The sequence below is a fragment of the Gigantopelta aegis genome, chromosome 4 (assembly GCF_016097555.1).
Source record: "Gigantopelta aegis isolate Gae_Host chromosome 4, Gae_host_genome, whole genome shotgun sequence".
Taxonomy (NCBI): Eukaryota; Metazoa; Mollusca; class Gastropoda; order Neomphalida; family Peltospiridae; genus Gigantopelta; species Gigantopelta aegis.
The window spans coordinates 24,641,608-24,656,108 of NC_054702.1; the positions used below are offsets into that span (position 1 = coordinate 24,641,608).

Below are 14,501 nucleotides of genomic sequence, written 5' to 3' on the forward strand. Positions count from 1 at the left end.
AAAAACCCATTAAAAAGACACCCACATCAAAATGGAAATTCTGCTCATTTAGTGTCTAAGATTACAAAGCAATTGTATTTGGGGCAGGACGTAGCTAAGATGCATAATCATCTAAATCGAATTCCGTCGATGGGCCCATTGGGCTATTTCTTCTTTCCTAGGTCTCCAAAAATGGTGTAACAAAGACCATGGTATGTACTATCCTGTCTGTGGGATGGTGCATATAAAAGATCTCTTGCTGCTAATCGAAAAGAGTAGCCCATGAAGTGGCGACAGCGGGTTTTCTTTCTCAGTATCTGTGTCGTCCTTAACCAGATGTCCAACACCATATAAATAAGTAAATAAAATGTGTTGAGTGCGTCGTTGAAACATTTCCCACCTTCCTGATTATGCATAGTTGCATTCTGTTAATAGAACAATTATATTATGTAGTGTCTTGCATGTGTGGTACATATAATGTATTACTCATGCCATTTTCATATACTGTAGGTTTCGGAATTTATTTATTGTTTTTAATTTCATCTTTCTTTGCACATAACCATATCACAAAAACTACATCCAATATAAATACAAAAATGTACTATATAGATATGTATGTATGTATGTATGTACGTGTGCGTGTGTGTGTGTGTGTATGTGTATGTGTGTGTGTGTGTGTGTGTGTGTGTGTGTGTGTGTGTGTGTGTGTGTGTGTGTGTGTGTGTGTGTGTGTGTGTGTGTGTGTGTGTATGTATGTATGTATATATGTATACAGTTGAATCCCGTTGGCTCAAACACCGTTGGGGCTAGAAAAAGTATTCGACCTATCAGGTAGTTCGACCTAACCACAAGGTCAACATCATGAAGTGTAAGTCGGAACTTCATTTTTGGTTCGATGTTGCGGTGTATTCGACCCTTCCTAGTTTGACCCAATGAGATTCTACTGTATATATATCTATATATACAGTGAAACCCCTCCAAAGTGGACACCACTGAGACCAATAAAAATGCCCAGTGTTAAGAGAGATCTGGTTTAGAGAGGTTAAGTTCTGTATTGGTTTTTAAAATGGGACTCTTCAAAACATCTAGTTTTGAAGGAATTCTGGTTTACACAGTGAAACCCATTCAAAACGGGACCCTCAGAAAAACAGTCTCTTTTTAAATATCAGTAAAAAACTAATTTTATACGCTGTAAACAGAGGTGATTTCTTTTTAATGTAATGAAACGACATGTATTCTTACTCCCCCCACCTCGAAATGTTTTTTAATGGCTTACTGTGTATACAAAAATAAGTTTTCATTTTATAACGTGTATAAACTATAATACAGACCTTTTGGCTCGGAATCTTTTCTGATTGTGCGGAGTCCGTAGCGAGTCATGATGGTGGTGTACGACTCGGGGTTAGCGCTGCAGGCTCGCTGTCTTTGAGAATACGTGGTGCTGGAGTACCGTGGCATCGCCACAGGCATCGAGTGGTAGGACTGAGTTGTCGGAGGTCTGGAGGTTGAACCACTCGTGCGACTCGGAGAGTCACTTCGTTTACTTCGACTACTCCCTACAAAAACAGTTTTAAAATTGTTATAGTTTGACTGGTGTAAAGAAAAAAAAGACATCCAAATCAAGCCAGTGAAGGAGAAAACTGAACTAGAACAGGAACAAGAAAAGTAATATAAGTTGTCATGTATATTGTATGTATATAGAAAGGGCCTCATAAGTTGTCAAACCTGTTGCTGATTCTTTTGTTCTTTGTACAATAAAATATGTTTTCAATCAAACAGGAAGTACTCATTGGAAGATTTTAGCCATCCCATTGGCTTTTGAGATGTTCGGACCAGACTAATTTTCCTAGGAGAATATGTCACTGTTTGAGGTCAGGTAAAGTAGAAAAGAAAAATCACAATCTGCAATGCTTTTAATTTCTTCAATTCTGATGACCAATTTTTCTTCGAGATCAAACAAACACAGATTAAAAGCTATATTTAATGAGATTATGGGCCACAGATTATTTGAGATATATAGTCAAATGAAAAAAACAAACAAACCGAATGTACAAAAAGTCATTACAATAATAAATAAACTTATAAGAAATCGACTTTATTTTAGTTTGATTCCACAACTCGTTATACTAGATTTTAACTAGTGAAGATTCTACAATTCATTTTACTAGATTTTAACTAATGTAGAGTCCACAATTCATTTTACTAGATATTACTAGTGAAGAGTCCACAATTCATTCTACTAGATTTTACTAGTGAAGAGTCCACAATTCATTCTACTAGATTTTAACTAGTGAAGATTAAAAAATATTTACAGATTTTATATGATTTTTGCAAATATAAGTACATGTGCATATTTTTAACAAGTTTTTTTGTTTAAAGGAATGCTAAAGCAAGGCTTTTGGACTGGTGTGCATATTCAACGATACGTAATGCACATTATTGCTTAATGTCAACAAGTATAATCGTATAGTTAATTAATAAAATGGTTAAATGTGACGGCTATTATATATAATGGGCGCAGCCATTTTGTACCATCCCAGTGAATACGCCCTCTGGCGAGCTGGTGGTTACGTAATACCTAACGTGTCACATCAGGCATTAGTCTTCGAACTGAAGAAACAAAACATACCTGATTTTTGCGGATGCATCGCAATGTTCTGTAATAATATCTATCCCAGTAACACAGCAACGTGTATATGTGGTTTATTTTTCAATACAAAATAAACCACCATTGTCAAAGTGTTGAAATAATCAGATTTAATCTTTCTATTAAATCAAGTTATCAAAGTAACAAAGTCATAATGTTTTATAAAATTAAATTATTAGAATTTATATTTGTAATTGTTGTTGTAACAATTAAATGCATTGTTATAAGTGACGTCATGTAACTGCTTGACGTAATTTAGGTTTATAATTTTTAAAATTAAACGTTGCAAGCATTGCCAGCTAGTTGATTGCTGTAATATAAGAAAAGTTTATTTTGATATATTTATTATAAACATTTATTATATATTTGTTAAGAAACAAGAACAATTTAGCCACATTTAAGAACATTGTATATAATTTCAACAGCCCTTTTTGGAGACAAGAACATCATTGTTAGTTTTCAAAGGAAGAACATTGTTTTAAGTTTTACAACAGTGTGGATCCTGAAGACAAGTAACATTATTTCTTTAAAATGAAGAACAGTGTTACAATGTGGATATATTTCTTTTAATTCTACTGTAAACTTTAACATTGTTATAATTATAACAGTGTTTAAACTTTTGTTGATATACACAAATAACAGTAAATTTTGCCACATTGTTCAAAGTTTTCCAAAAATGCCAAAAGGAATTAAAGGAAAAAAGGGGAAAAGTTTATCCAAGGAACATCGTACACTCGGCCATGGCAGTCGCTTGTGCTGGTGGCTCTGGCACTCCCAGGGACATCTCAACAGCCAAGTTTAGAGCTGACCGAAGAGCAGCTGGCACAAGTTGCCCAACAATTACTGCCGCAAATTGTTGAATCTTTGTCACTGGCTCTTGCTACAGGTATATTTAATTTTGCAAGCCAGATTGATAGTATAAATGATAATGCTATAAATGATAATGTTGAGGTACAACAGGTTGCAAGTATTACCGAGGATTTGGGAATCAATGTCTCCCATACAATAAGACAAAAGATAATTAATGGTGAATTCATAGATTTAAGTTTACTTTTAGCCAAGTCCATGCCCTTTGAAGATAATGAAAAACATTTTTCCTTACGGGATGGTCATTTGGTGATACAAAACAAAACATCCATCACCAGAATAACTGATATTGATCAATGGACCAATGCATTTATTGTCTTCATTAGCCTGTACACTTCTGTACACCCTTCTAGTATTTCTGGCCTTTTAAAATACATGCATACTATGAGGTTAGGAGCTGAGCGAGGTTTGAATTGGAAATTGTATGATCAGCAATTTCGGCTTAAAAAAGCCAAACATCCAACAGCTTCATGGGGGATAGTAGATCAAGAATTATGGCTTTTATATATGTATGATTCGACAAAGACAACAACAACAGCAATTTCTGCAACAGGCCAGCATTTGAAATGTTATGATTTTAACAACATCGGCACTTGTTCAAAACCAGCTTGTTATTACATGCACACATGCTTGAAATGCTCAAGTAATCATCCGTCTTTGAATTGTTATCGGGGAAACATGTCCAGTAGAAATTTAAATTTTAGGTTAGGTGGTGTTATACAATCAACTGTTCAGTTCCGGTCACCTCAACAAAATACCTTCTCGCGTCCACCAGGCACATCAGTCCGTCCAACAGGCGTGCATTCCAGGTTTTTTGGGAGACGACCAGTTCGATCTACAGCACCGAGGTTCTACCCCAATTAATGCAAACACGCTAAATCTTTTACTTGAAAGTCACCCAAATCGTGTAGTTGTTAAAGAATTAGTGGAGGGTTTTACTAACGGCTTTTATTTACATTACAATGGATTAAGAATGGCAACTAGTTGTAATAATTTATTATCTGTCCAGGATAACGAAGTTTTTGCTTTTCAAAAAGTTTTAAATGAAGTACAGTTAGGTAGAATCGCTGGGCCATTTGTTTGTCACCCATTACCAAATTTAAGGTTATCACCAATAGGCTTAGTACCAAAGAAAGATGGCAGCTGGAGACTAATTCATCACCTATCGTACCCACAAGGATCTAGCCTGAATGATTTCATTGACCCAGTCAATTGTTCAGTTAATTATTATACATTTGATAAAGCAATTGAAACAGTAAACGCTTTAGGACATGGTGCTTTGATAGGTAAGATGGATATTAAATCAGCTTTTCGTCTACTTCCAATACATCTGGCAGAATTTGAACTTTTAGGATTCAAATTACTTGACCACATACATGTATTTGTTGATAAATGTTTGCCAATGGGTTGTTCAATATCTTGTGCCTTGTTTTAAAAAATTTCTTCATGTTTAGAATGGATACTTAAATTTTGGTCGGGGAAGGAAACTGTAGTCCATTATTTGGATGATTTTTTATTTGCGGGTCCAAAAAATACACATGATTGTATAACACTTATGCACATGTTTGATTGTATTTGTTATGAACTTGGTGTTCCAATTGCACATGACAAAACTATAGGTCCTACTCAAATCCTAACATTCTTGGGATTGGAAATCGATACTATTGAAATGAAGATTAAAATTCCTGATATAAAACTTAATAAATTGCAAGTAATGTTAAATTATCACTTGGAAAAGGAAACAATTACTCTTAAAGAGTTGGAATCTCTTACAGGTACTTTAAACTTTTGTACAAAGGCAATACCAGCAGCACGTGCCTTTACCAGGCGGTTTTATGATTGCATGTGTCACGTGTCAAAACCAAATCACCACATCAGGGTTACATAACCAATGAAAGAGGATATGCATGTGTGGTTGCTTTTCCTACAATTTTCTAATGGCTATTGCTATATCCCCGATGCTCACTGGTTCACTGATAAAGAAATACAGCTGTTCACAGACAGTGCTGGCAGTTCACATTTAGGATGTGCAGCATATCTGGAACCGCACTGGACATTCTTTACCTGGCCTAGTAAGTGGGTCAATACAGAACTGATTAAGGATATTACATTTTAAGAGTTGGTTCCAATATGGGCCTCAAAGTTAAAAAATAATTTTTTATTTTGCATACAGATAATAAAGAAAGAAAGAAATGTTTTATTTAACGACGCACTCAAAACATTTTAATTATGGTTATATGGTGTCAGACATATGGTTAAGGACCACACAGATATTGAGAGACGAAACCCGCTGTCGCCACTTCATGGGCTACTCTTTCCAATTAGCAGCAAGGGATCTTTTATATGCACCATCCCATAGACAGAATAGCACATAGCACGGCCTTTGACATACCAGTCGTGGTGCACTGGCTGTGACGAGAAATAGCCCAATGGGCCCATTGACGGGATCGATCCCAGACCGACCGCGCATCGAGCAAGGGCTGTACCACTGAGCTACGTCCTGCCCCCACAGATAATAAATCGCTTATGGCCGTACTTAACAAAAAGTCTTCCAAGTCAAAAAGAGTAATGAGTTTACTGCGTCCTTTAGTTTTACAAACTATGATTAACAATATTCAAGTTAAGGCAGTACATGTCAAGGGAATAAATAATGGTATAGCTGATGCTATTTCTCGTCAACAGTGGCTCCGTTTCCGTCGGTTGGTGCCAAAAGCAGACACAAATCCTACGACAGTTCCCGATTCATTCCTATCACGCATCTTAAGGCTGAAGCTGATAAACTCATGGATGCTTCTTTATCTAATAATATCAAGATGGCTTATAATAATGGAGTTGCAGCATTTGAACAATTTAGGTCCTTTAAGGCCTCCAGATCTACAGCATATAATTAATTTTGTGGCACATTTGTCATATAGAAAACTTTCTTATAGCACAGCAAGGTGTTACTTAGCAGGTATTGCTTTTAAGTGTAAACTTTTAGGAGTGGATGATGTTACAAACAAATTTATTGTTAAACAAATGGTTGCAGGAATGGCTAAACTAGATAATCGATTAGACAAGTGATAACCCATTACACCAATTTTATTGAGAAAAATACTGTACATGTTGCCCGTTGTTTGTAATTCCAAGTTTGAGTGTACTCTTTTTTCAGTTGCATTTTTTGGCTTTTTTCGAATAGGAGAATTAACGAGCAAATTCGGAGATAATTCAAATTTGATTACTATCAATAATATCAAATTCACTAACAAGGATTCTATTTTAGAATTAGCTTTACAGTATTCAAAGACAGATAAAATGGGCAAAGGTACAATCATTGCTCTTCCAGAAATACATTCTATCTTTTGCCCTGTAAAATGTATGAAGAAATATCTTGCTATGAGACCAAATATTACAGATTCCCTTTTTTGTCATTTTGATGGGTCACCTATCACTCGTTATCAATTCACACATGTTTTAAAACAAGCATTAGCAGCAGCTGGTGTTCTGTCAAAAAACTACAAATCACACTCATTCCATATTGGAGCTGCTTCCACAGCATCTATGCGGGGAATATCTGATCAAGATATACAAACAATTGGTAGATGGGAATCTAGAGCTTTCAAATCCTATATTAGGTTTCCTACTGATCAACTTGGGGAAATACATAATTAATTTCAATTTGGGATTTTCAGTTGTTAAAAAACATATTTGGGTCATTGGTTCATCGCTGGTGAAAAGAACGTTTGTGCATGCTAGAAATACGTACTACGGTATTCATTTAGGACTACAACGGATGTATGCGAATATTTGGTGGCAAGGTCAAGGAGGCCTGAAATGGAATCAGGTGGAGAAAAAGATAATTTTTTTACTTACATTAGAAAATGCCCCAGATATATTGATTATACATTGCGGAGGCAACGATATTGTTCAAGGTGCTACATGTGCGTTGCGCAAGTCTATTGTAGCTACCATTATAAGAATTGCTAAACAATCATAATGCACTTGAAAAAGCCAGAACTAGAATAAACAGCCATGTTGCAGGGGAAGTAATTACTTTGGGTGGAGGATACATACGATATCCAGATATTACAGAGTTAAATTCTTGTTTATTTTTGCCTGACCAGGTCCATTTATCTACTCCTGGTAATGACTTGTTCTTATACAGACTGCAACAAGGCCTTCAGTGCTTTCTGACTACCACTGACAATGTATCTCCACCTGCTGGTGAAGTCGGACCATGGCAGTTTTGTGGGTAGCCACTGGCTGACATGGCAATTACAATTGGCCACGGCGCGGTTCTGTTGGCGGTGGCTGAGATCCGCTTGGTGACGCTAGATCTCGCCATGTGGCAGTTTCTCGCTCAACAACAGTACTGTTTATTTATTTATTTATTTATTTGTGAATTTTATATGAATTGGATTACGATGTATTTTCATTTGTGATTTATTTTCATTTTTGTGACGTGTGTACATCTGGTTCCAGTATGCACATTGTTGCTATATTAAACAAACATGAAATTTTATTTGTGTAATAATCTTTTATATATATTCAATTTACAAATTTCGATATGATATTACATTTGCATTTCATATTTATTTGTGTGACAATTTATTTATATTTGGGTTGCCCAATGGCCCTATTTTTCGGGCGATAACCTTAAACTCAGCCGTGGCCAATTCAGCCAATATATAAATATATTATTATATTTTGTATTAGTTATCTTTGATAACTGTATTATATTTTGTATATAAATTAACCCACGTACTGAAAAAATAGTCGAAGTGTTTTCTTGCTTAATTTGTCTTTTCTTTCCGTGGCCTGTACCTGTGGTTCTTGATTGGCAGGTGTATATTTAGACGGTCCCTAGACACTGTGTCTAGATACACTAAAAAGATGAGCCTCTTTTATTAAGATCACAGGGTATTGTGTGATAACCTCAAATCATAATGGACTTTACCAGCTTTATTACTGTAAGTAATTCTGTAAAACCCTTGATTAAGTATACTTTCCCATCTAAAATCACAAAACTGACCAATTACGTAGTCCCAGAGAAAAGAAAATTATCACTTGGGTATCGTGAGTGGTTGTTTTTGCTCGAACGTATCCTACCAATAGGCCTAATAATATGCATTTTTTCTTTGGATTTTTTAAAAGACAAAAAAATACTATAACTCCATTTCGTAATATTGATGCAAACTGAAATATATTTAGTTAAGTAGTTTATTATACTATCAAGTCATTTATGTTGTTTTACAAGTCAGGTTGATGAAAGCGAAGCACCTTGTCGTAAATTAGAGCATTTGTTTACACTGTGCATAATAGAGAAGTTGGACCTGAGCTGACGTCACTTTGCCCCAAGCTATACCACCGGACGTCACAAAAACAAAACAAAATGGCTGCCCCCAGTTAGCAGGAATAATCACGTTTTTTTATTAATTCTAAAATTACGCGTTTTTCATTTCTTAAAGTGTCAGTATGTGTTGGTGGTCCGGGTATGCATCTTTCCAACACATAAGGCTCTTGTTGGAGTTTAGTCTACTTTTAACAACACCACTAGAGCACATTGATTACTTAATCATTGGCTATTAGATGTCAAACATTTGGTAATTCTGTCAAGATTTTTAAAACTGAAAACCAATACTATAGATGTGCCACGTACCCCTAGAAACTGAGAACTGCTGACGCGAATAGCTTGGTTTGTACGCCTTCATCAACCTCTGATGTAACTCTTCAGCCTTCTGTTTACGCCATTCATTGTATTTCTGGTTTCTCTGTTCTTGTCTGTAATTAACCAAAAACATGCCGATCATTTCCTGTGTACACTTAAAAATCATTGTATTGAACCACCCAACAATCTTATCACATTCCAATAATATGATTCTAAAATCATTGTACTCAACCAACAATCTTATCACATTCCAATAATATGATTCTAAAATCATTGTACTCAACCAACAATCTTATCACATTCCAATAATATGATTCTAAAATCATTGTACTCAACCAACAATCTTATCACATTCCAATAATATGATTCTAAAATCATTGTACTCAACCAACAATCTTATCACATTCCAATAATATAATTCTAAAATCATTGTACTCAACCAACAATCTTATCACATTCCAATAATATAATTCTAAAATCATTGTATTCAACCAACAATCTTATCACATTCCAATAATATAATTCTAAAATCATTGTATTCAACCAACAATCTTATCACATTCCAATTCAATAATTCTAAAATCATTGTATTCAACCACCAACAATCTTATCACATTCCAATAATATAATTATAAAATCATTGTATTCAACCACCCAATATTATCACATTCCAATAATATAATTCTAAAATCATTGTATTCAACCACCAACAATCTTATCACATTCCAATAATATAATTCTAAAATCATTGTATTCAACCACCAATCTTATCACATTCCAATAATATAATTCTAAAATCTTGTATTCATCCACCAATCTTATCACATTCCAATAATATAATTCTAAAATCTTGTATTCAACCACCAATCTTATCACATTCCAATAATATAATTCTAAAATCTTGTATTCATCCACCAATCTTATCACATTCCAATAATATGATTCTAAAATCATTGTATTCAACCACCAATCTTATCACATTCCAATAATATAATTCTAAAATCATTGTACTCAACCACCAATCTTATCACATTCCAATAATATAATTCTAAAATCTTGTATTCAACCAACAATCTTATCACATTCCAATAATATAATTCTAAAATCTTGTATTCATCCACCAATCTTATCACATTCCAATAATATAATTCTAAAATCTTGTATTCAACCAACAATCTTATCACATTCCAATAATATAATTCTAAAATCTTGTATTCATCCACCAATCTTATCACATTCCAATAATATAATTCTAAAATCTTGTATTCAACCACCAATCTTATCACATTCCAATAATATAATTCTAAAATCTTGTATTCAACCACCAATCTTATCACATTCCAATAATATAAGTTCTAAAATCATTGTATTCAACCACCAACAATCTTATCACATTCCAATAATATAAGTCTAAAATCATTGTATTCAACCACCAACAATCTTATCACATTCCAATAATATAATTCTAAAATCATTGTATTCAACCACCAACAATCGTATCACATTCCAATAATATAATTCTAAAATCATTGTATTCAACCAACAATCTTATCACATTCCAATAATATAATTATAAAATCTTGTATTCATCCACCAATCTTATCACATTCCAATAATATAATTCTAAAATCTTGTATTCAACCAACAATCTTATCACATTCCAATAATATAATTCTAAAATCTTGTATTCAACCACCAATCTTATCACATTCCAATAATATAATTCTAATTACACCATTCATTTACCAACCAAAATATCTTCAAAATCAATTTTCAACATGCCAACAATGGTATTAACCGACGTATGTTTTAAAATTAATTTTCAACATGCCAACAATGGTATTAACCGACGTATGTTTCAAAATCAATTTTCAACATGCCAACAATGGTATTAACCGATGTATGTTTTAAAATTAATTTTCTACATGCCAACAATGGTATTAACCGACTATGCCAACAATGGTATTAACCGACGTATGTTTTAAAATTAATTTTCAACATGCCAACAATGGTATTAACCGACGTATGTTTTAAAATTAATTTTCAATATGCCAATTAAGGGTTCAAGTGAGACTAACAAAACAAGGAGAAGTCATTTCTCTCTCCAAACAGTTTAGGGAGGAATTAGAAGAGTTTGGGAGAAGTGGTACAAGAAAATATAAATTTTCTTAAAAAGCAAAATTAAAAAAGATCATTACATTATTTTCATTATGATATATAAATACTACATAATGTAAATACATTTCATGTACTTAATATATCCTTATTTCATTTTTAAAATTAATTTAATCAACATATAAATTATTAATATTAATGGAGTATTTTCCTCTCTGCATTTTCATTTACGATATGCATTACATAGAGAATAACTAGCTAATGGCGTCGGATATCTGCTTTATCCTGTGAAGGTAAGAATGGCTCTTGGAATTTCTCAATCGGCCTGAACAGGATAAAGCAGATATCTGACGTCATTAACTAGTTATTATCTTTATCCTGCAAACCATAAAAATTAAGGGGAAAAACTATTGTTTCTGTTATTACAGCCACATTGTACAACTTTTTTTAACTGCTAATATCCACCACAATATCACAGGTATTTTTTTTAATTATAATTTAAGAAAAACCAACATTTACATTTTTTCTTTTTTGTCCTGAGCTATCATCCTGTTAGCCTTGTCACTGGAGAGACTTTCCCGGAGTCGGCTGTTGGTGGTTTTTGCTCTCTCCAGCGTACCACTCACACGCTTGTTCAGATTGTTAAACAGATCCTCCGTGCGTGACACTATCATCTCCAACTTCTTGTCAGACTTTGTCTTTTTCATATCTTTTTCCTAATAATATAACAAATGGAAAAAAAGAAAAATATTCGATTAATGACATCTCAACATCTCACTATCTTTTAAATTAAGGCTGTTTGGTGTGTAGTATTTTGTTATTTTGATATTTGGTCGTGTGTGTGTGTGTGTTTGTGTGTGTGTGTGAGAGAGAGAGAGAGAGAGAGAGAGAGAGAGAGAGAGAGAGAGAGAGAGAGAGAGAGAGAGAGAGAGAGAGAGAGAGAGAGAGAGAGAGAGAGAGAGAGACAGACAGACAGATAGACAGAGCCAGAGAGACAGACACACACACACAGAGAGACAGACACACACAGAGAGACAGACACACACAGACACACACACAGAGACACACACACACAGAGAGACACACACACACACACACAGACACACACACACACACAGAGACAGACACACACAGAGAGACATACACACACGCACAGAGAGACAGACACACACAGAGAGACAGACACACACACAGAGAGACAGACACACACACACACAGAGAGACAGACACACACACACACACAGACAGACACACACACACACACACACACACAGACACACACACACACAGACACACACACACACACACAGACACACACACACAGACAGACACACACACACACACAGAGACAGACACACACAGAGAGACAGACACACACACACACAGAGACAGACACACACAGAGAGACAGACACACACACAGAGAGACAGACACACACACACAGAGACAGACACACACATAGAGACAGACACACACAGAGAGACAGACACACACACACAGAGACAGACACACACAGAGAGACAGACAGACAGATAAACAGAGTGAGAATTAGACAGAGAGCAACACACACACACACACACACACACACAGACAGAGATTGAGAGAGAGAGTGAGAGAGAGAGTGAGAGAGAGAGGGAGACACACAGACACACAGACAGAGAGAGAGAGAGAGAGAAGAGTAAGAGAACTAGACAGGTTAGAGAGGACAGAGACAGATTAGAGAGAGAGAGAGAGAGAGAGAGAGAGAGGAGCGAGAGAGAGACAGAGGAGAGAGAGAGAGAGAGAGAGAGAGAGAAAGAGAGAGAGAGAGAAAGAACTAGACAGGTAGAGAGGGAAGACAGATTAAGAGAGAGAGAGAGAGAGAGAGAGAGAGAGAGAGAGAGAGAGAGAGAGAGAGAGAGAGAGAGAGAGAGAGAGAGAGAGAGAGAGAGAAAAAAAAACTATCTAGAAAGAGTCTTTTATGGGAAAACATTGTTTAGTATTGACCATTATATAATCATGATACATCCTCTTTAGCCTGAACAACCAGACCACAAGGCTGACACATACTGGTAGGAACGTTTACACTTATTTGCTGTTTACTTCAGGGAACATTTGTTCAGTGTCACATACAACGATTCCCTACACATATTTCAGAGATTGCTACACAATTCTAAAACATTAAATAGTAGCTGTTACTCAATTTTCAACTAATCACCAACTATTGCTAAATAAAATTTTAAAACAAAATGCAGGGCTCAAAATAGCAGCCTGTGATTAAAAGCGAAAAGCAGTCCATTTTTTAGACCTGGCAGGTGCAATAGAAATTCACTTGCTAAACATCCCCCCCCCCCCCCCAAAAAAAAAAAAAGCAGCCATTTTTAAAAACAGATGAATGTACAATGATCTCATGATTCTGTTCTAATTTCATGCCTTAAAGAGACATTCCTGAGTTTGCTGCAATTTTTAAGATATTATTGACTAACAGAGACTTTTCAACTATTGTAATTACATATCAAATATATTTTTCTGCATAAAATATTAGTGGTTGTATATTAAATGTGTTTCTGATCGTTCTAAAATTTGTACTATAGGTAAAAAAAAACAAATTCCTAAAATAATTTTTTGAAGACAAAATCCAGTTTGGGCTTCTTACAAATATTAAGACGACCAAAAACACATTAAATATGCAGACACTGATATTCTAAACAAGAAAATATATTTAATATGTAAGTTTAATCGTAGAAATATTTTATTAGTCTCAAACATCTTACGATGCAGCAAACTCAGGAATATCCCTTTAATGCTCTAAAATACATTTGGGCACCTCAGAGGTTCTAATTGTTCACACACAATCCGTCCCGCTACCAAGCTCTGTCTTATTTACAGCAGGTCATATTTAGTCTTAGTAGGGTATATTTCTCTTGGCCTGCTGTTTCCAAAAAATAGATATTATCAAATTTATGTCCCGAGTGAAAATTTTTTTGCTTGTTGCAAGCTTTAGCGAGTGACAGATTAAATTGATTTCACGAAGGACATAAAATTGATAATAACTGGTACCAAGTTTGTTATTCTATTTATTACCCCAGCTATTTTTTTCCCTCTCTAAAAGCCCTTTATTTTTGATATAAGTAAATGGACATGTACATATAGAAACAATATAAACCACTATACACTCTGTTGTGAATATTGCTGTAACTTTGTTAACGTTCACGGATAAGTTTCAAAAACCAAAGTTCTATTTATTCTGTTTTAAAAAATCTATAA

General features: G+C 34.7%; 1 protein-coding gene across 1 annotated transcript in view; it reads right to left on the reverse strand.

Annotated features, from left to right (window-relative positions):
• Window positions 1–14,501, reverse strand: part of LOC121370255 (putative uncharacterized protein DDB_G0271606) — a 30,459-nt gene that overhangs the window by 3,375 nt on the left and 12,583 nt on the right. The window contains exons 5-7 of the mRNA XM_041495379.1: window positions 11,775–11,971; window positions 9,132–9,253; window positions 1,311–1,535 (exon numbers count right to left, since the gene is read on the reverse strand). Coding sequence (XP_041351313.1) covers window positions 1,311–1,535; window positions 9,132–9,253; window positions 11,775–11,971 — 544 coding nt within the window. The remainder of the gene's footprint in view (window positions 1–1,310; window positions 1,536–9,131; window positions 9,254–11,774; window positions 11,972–14,501) is intronic.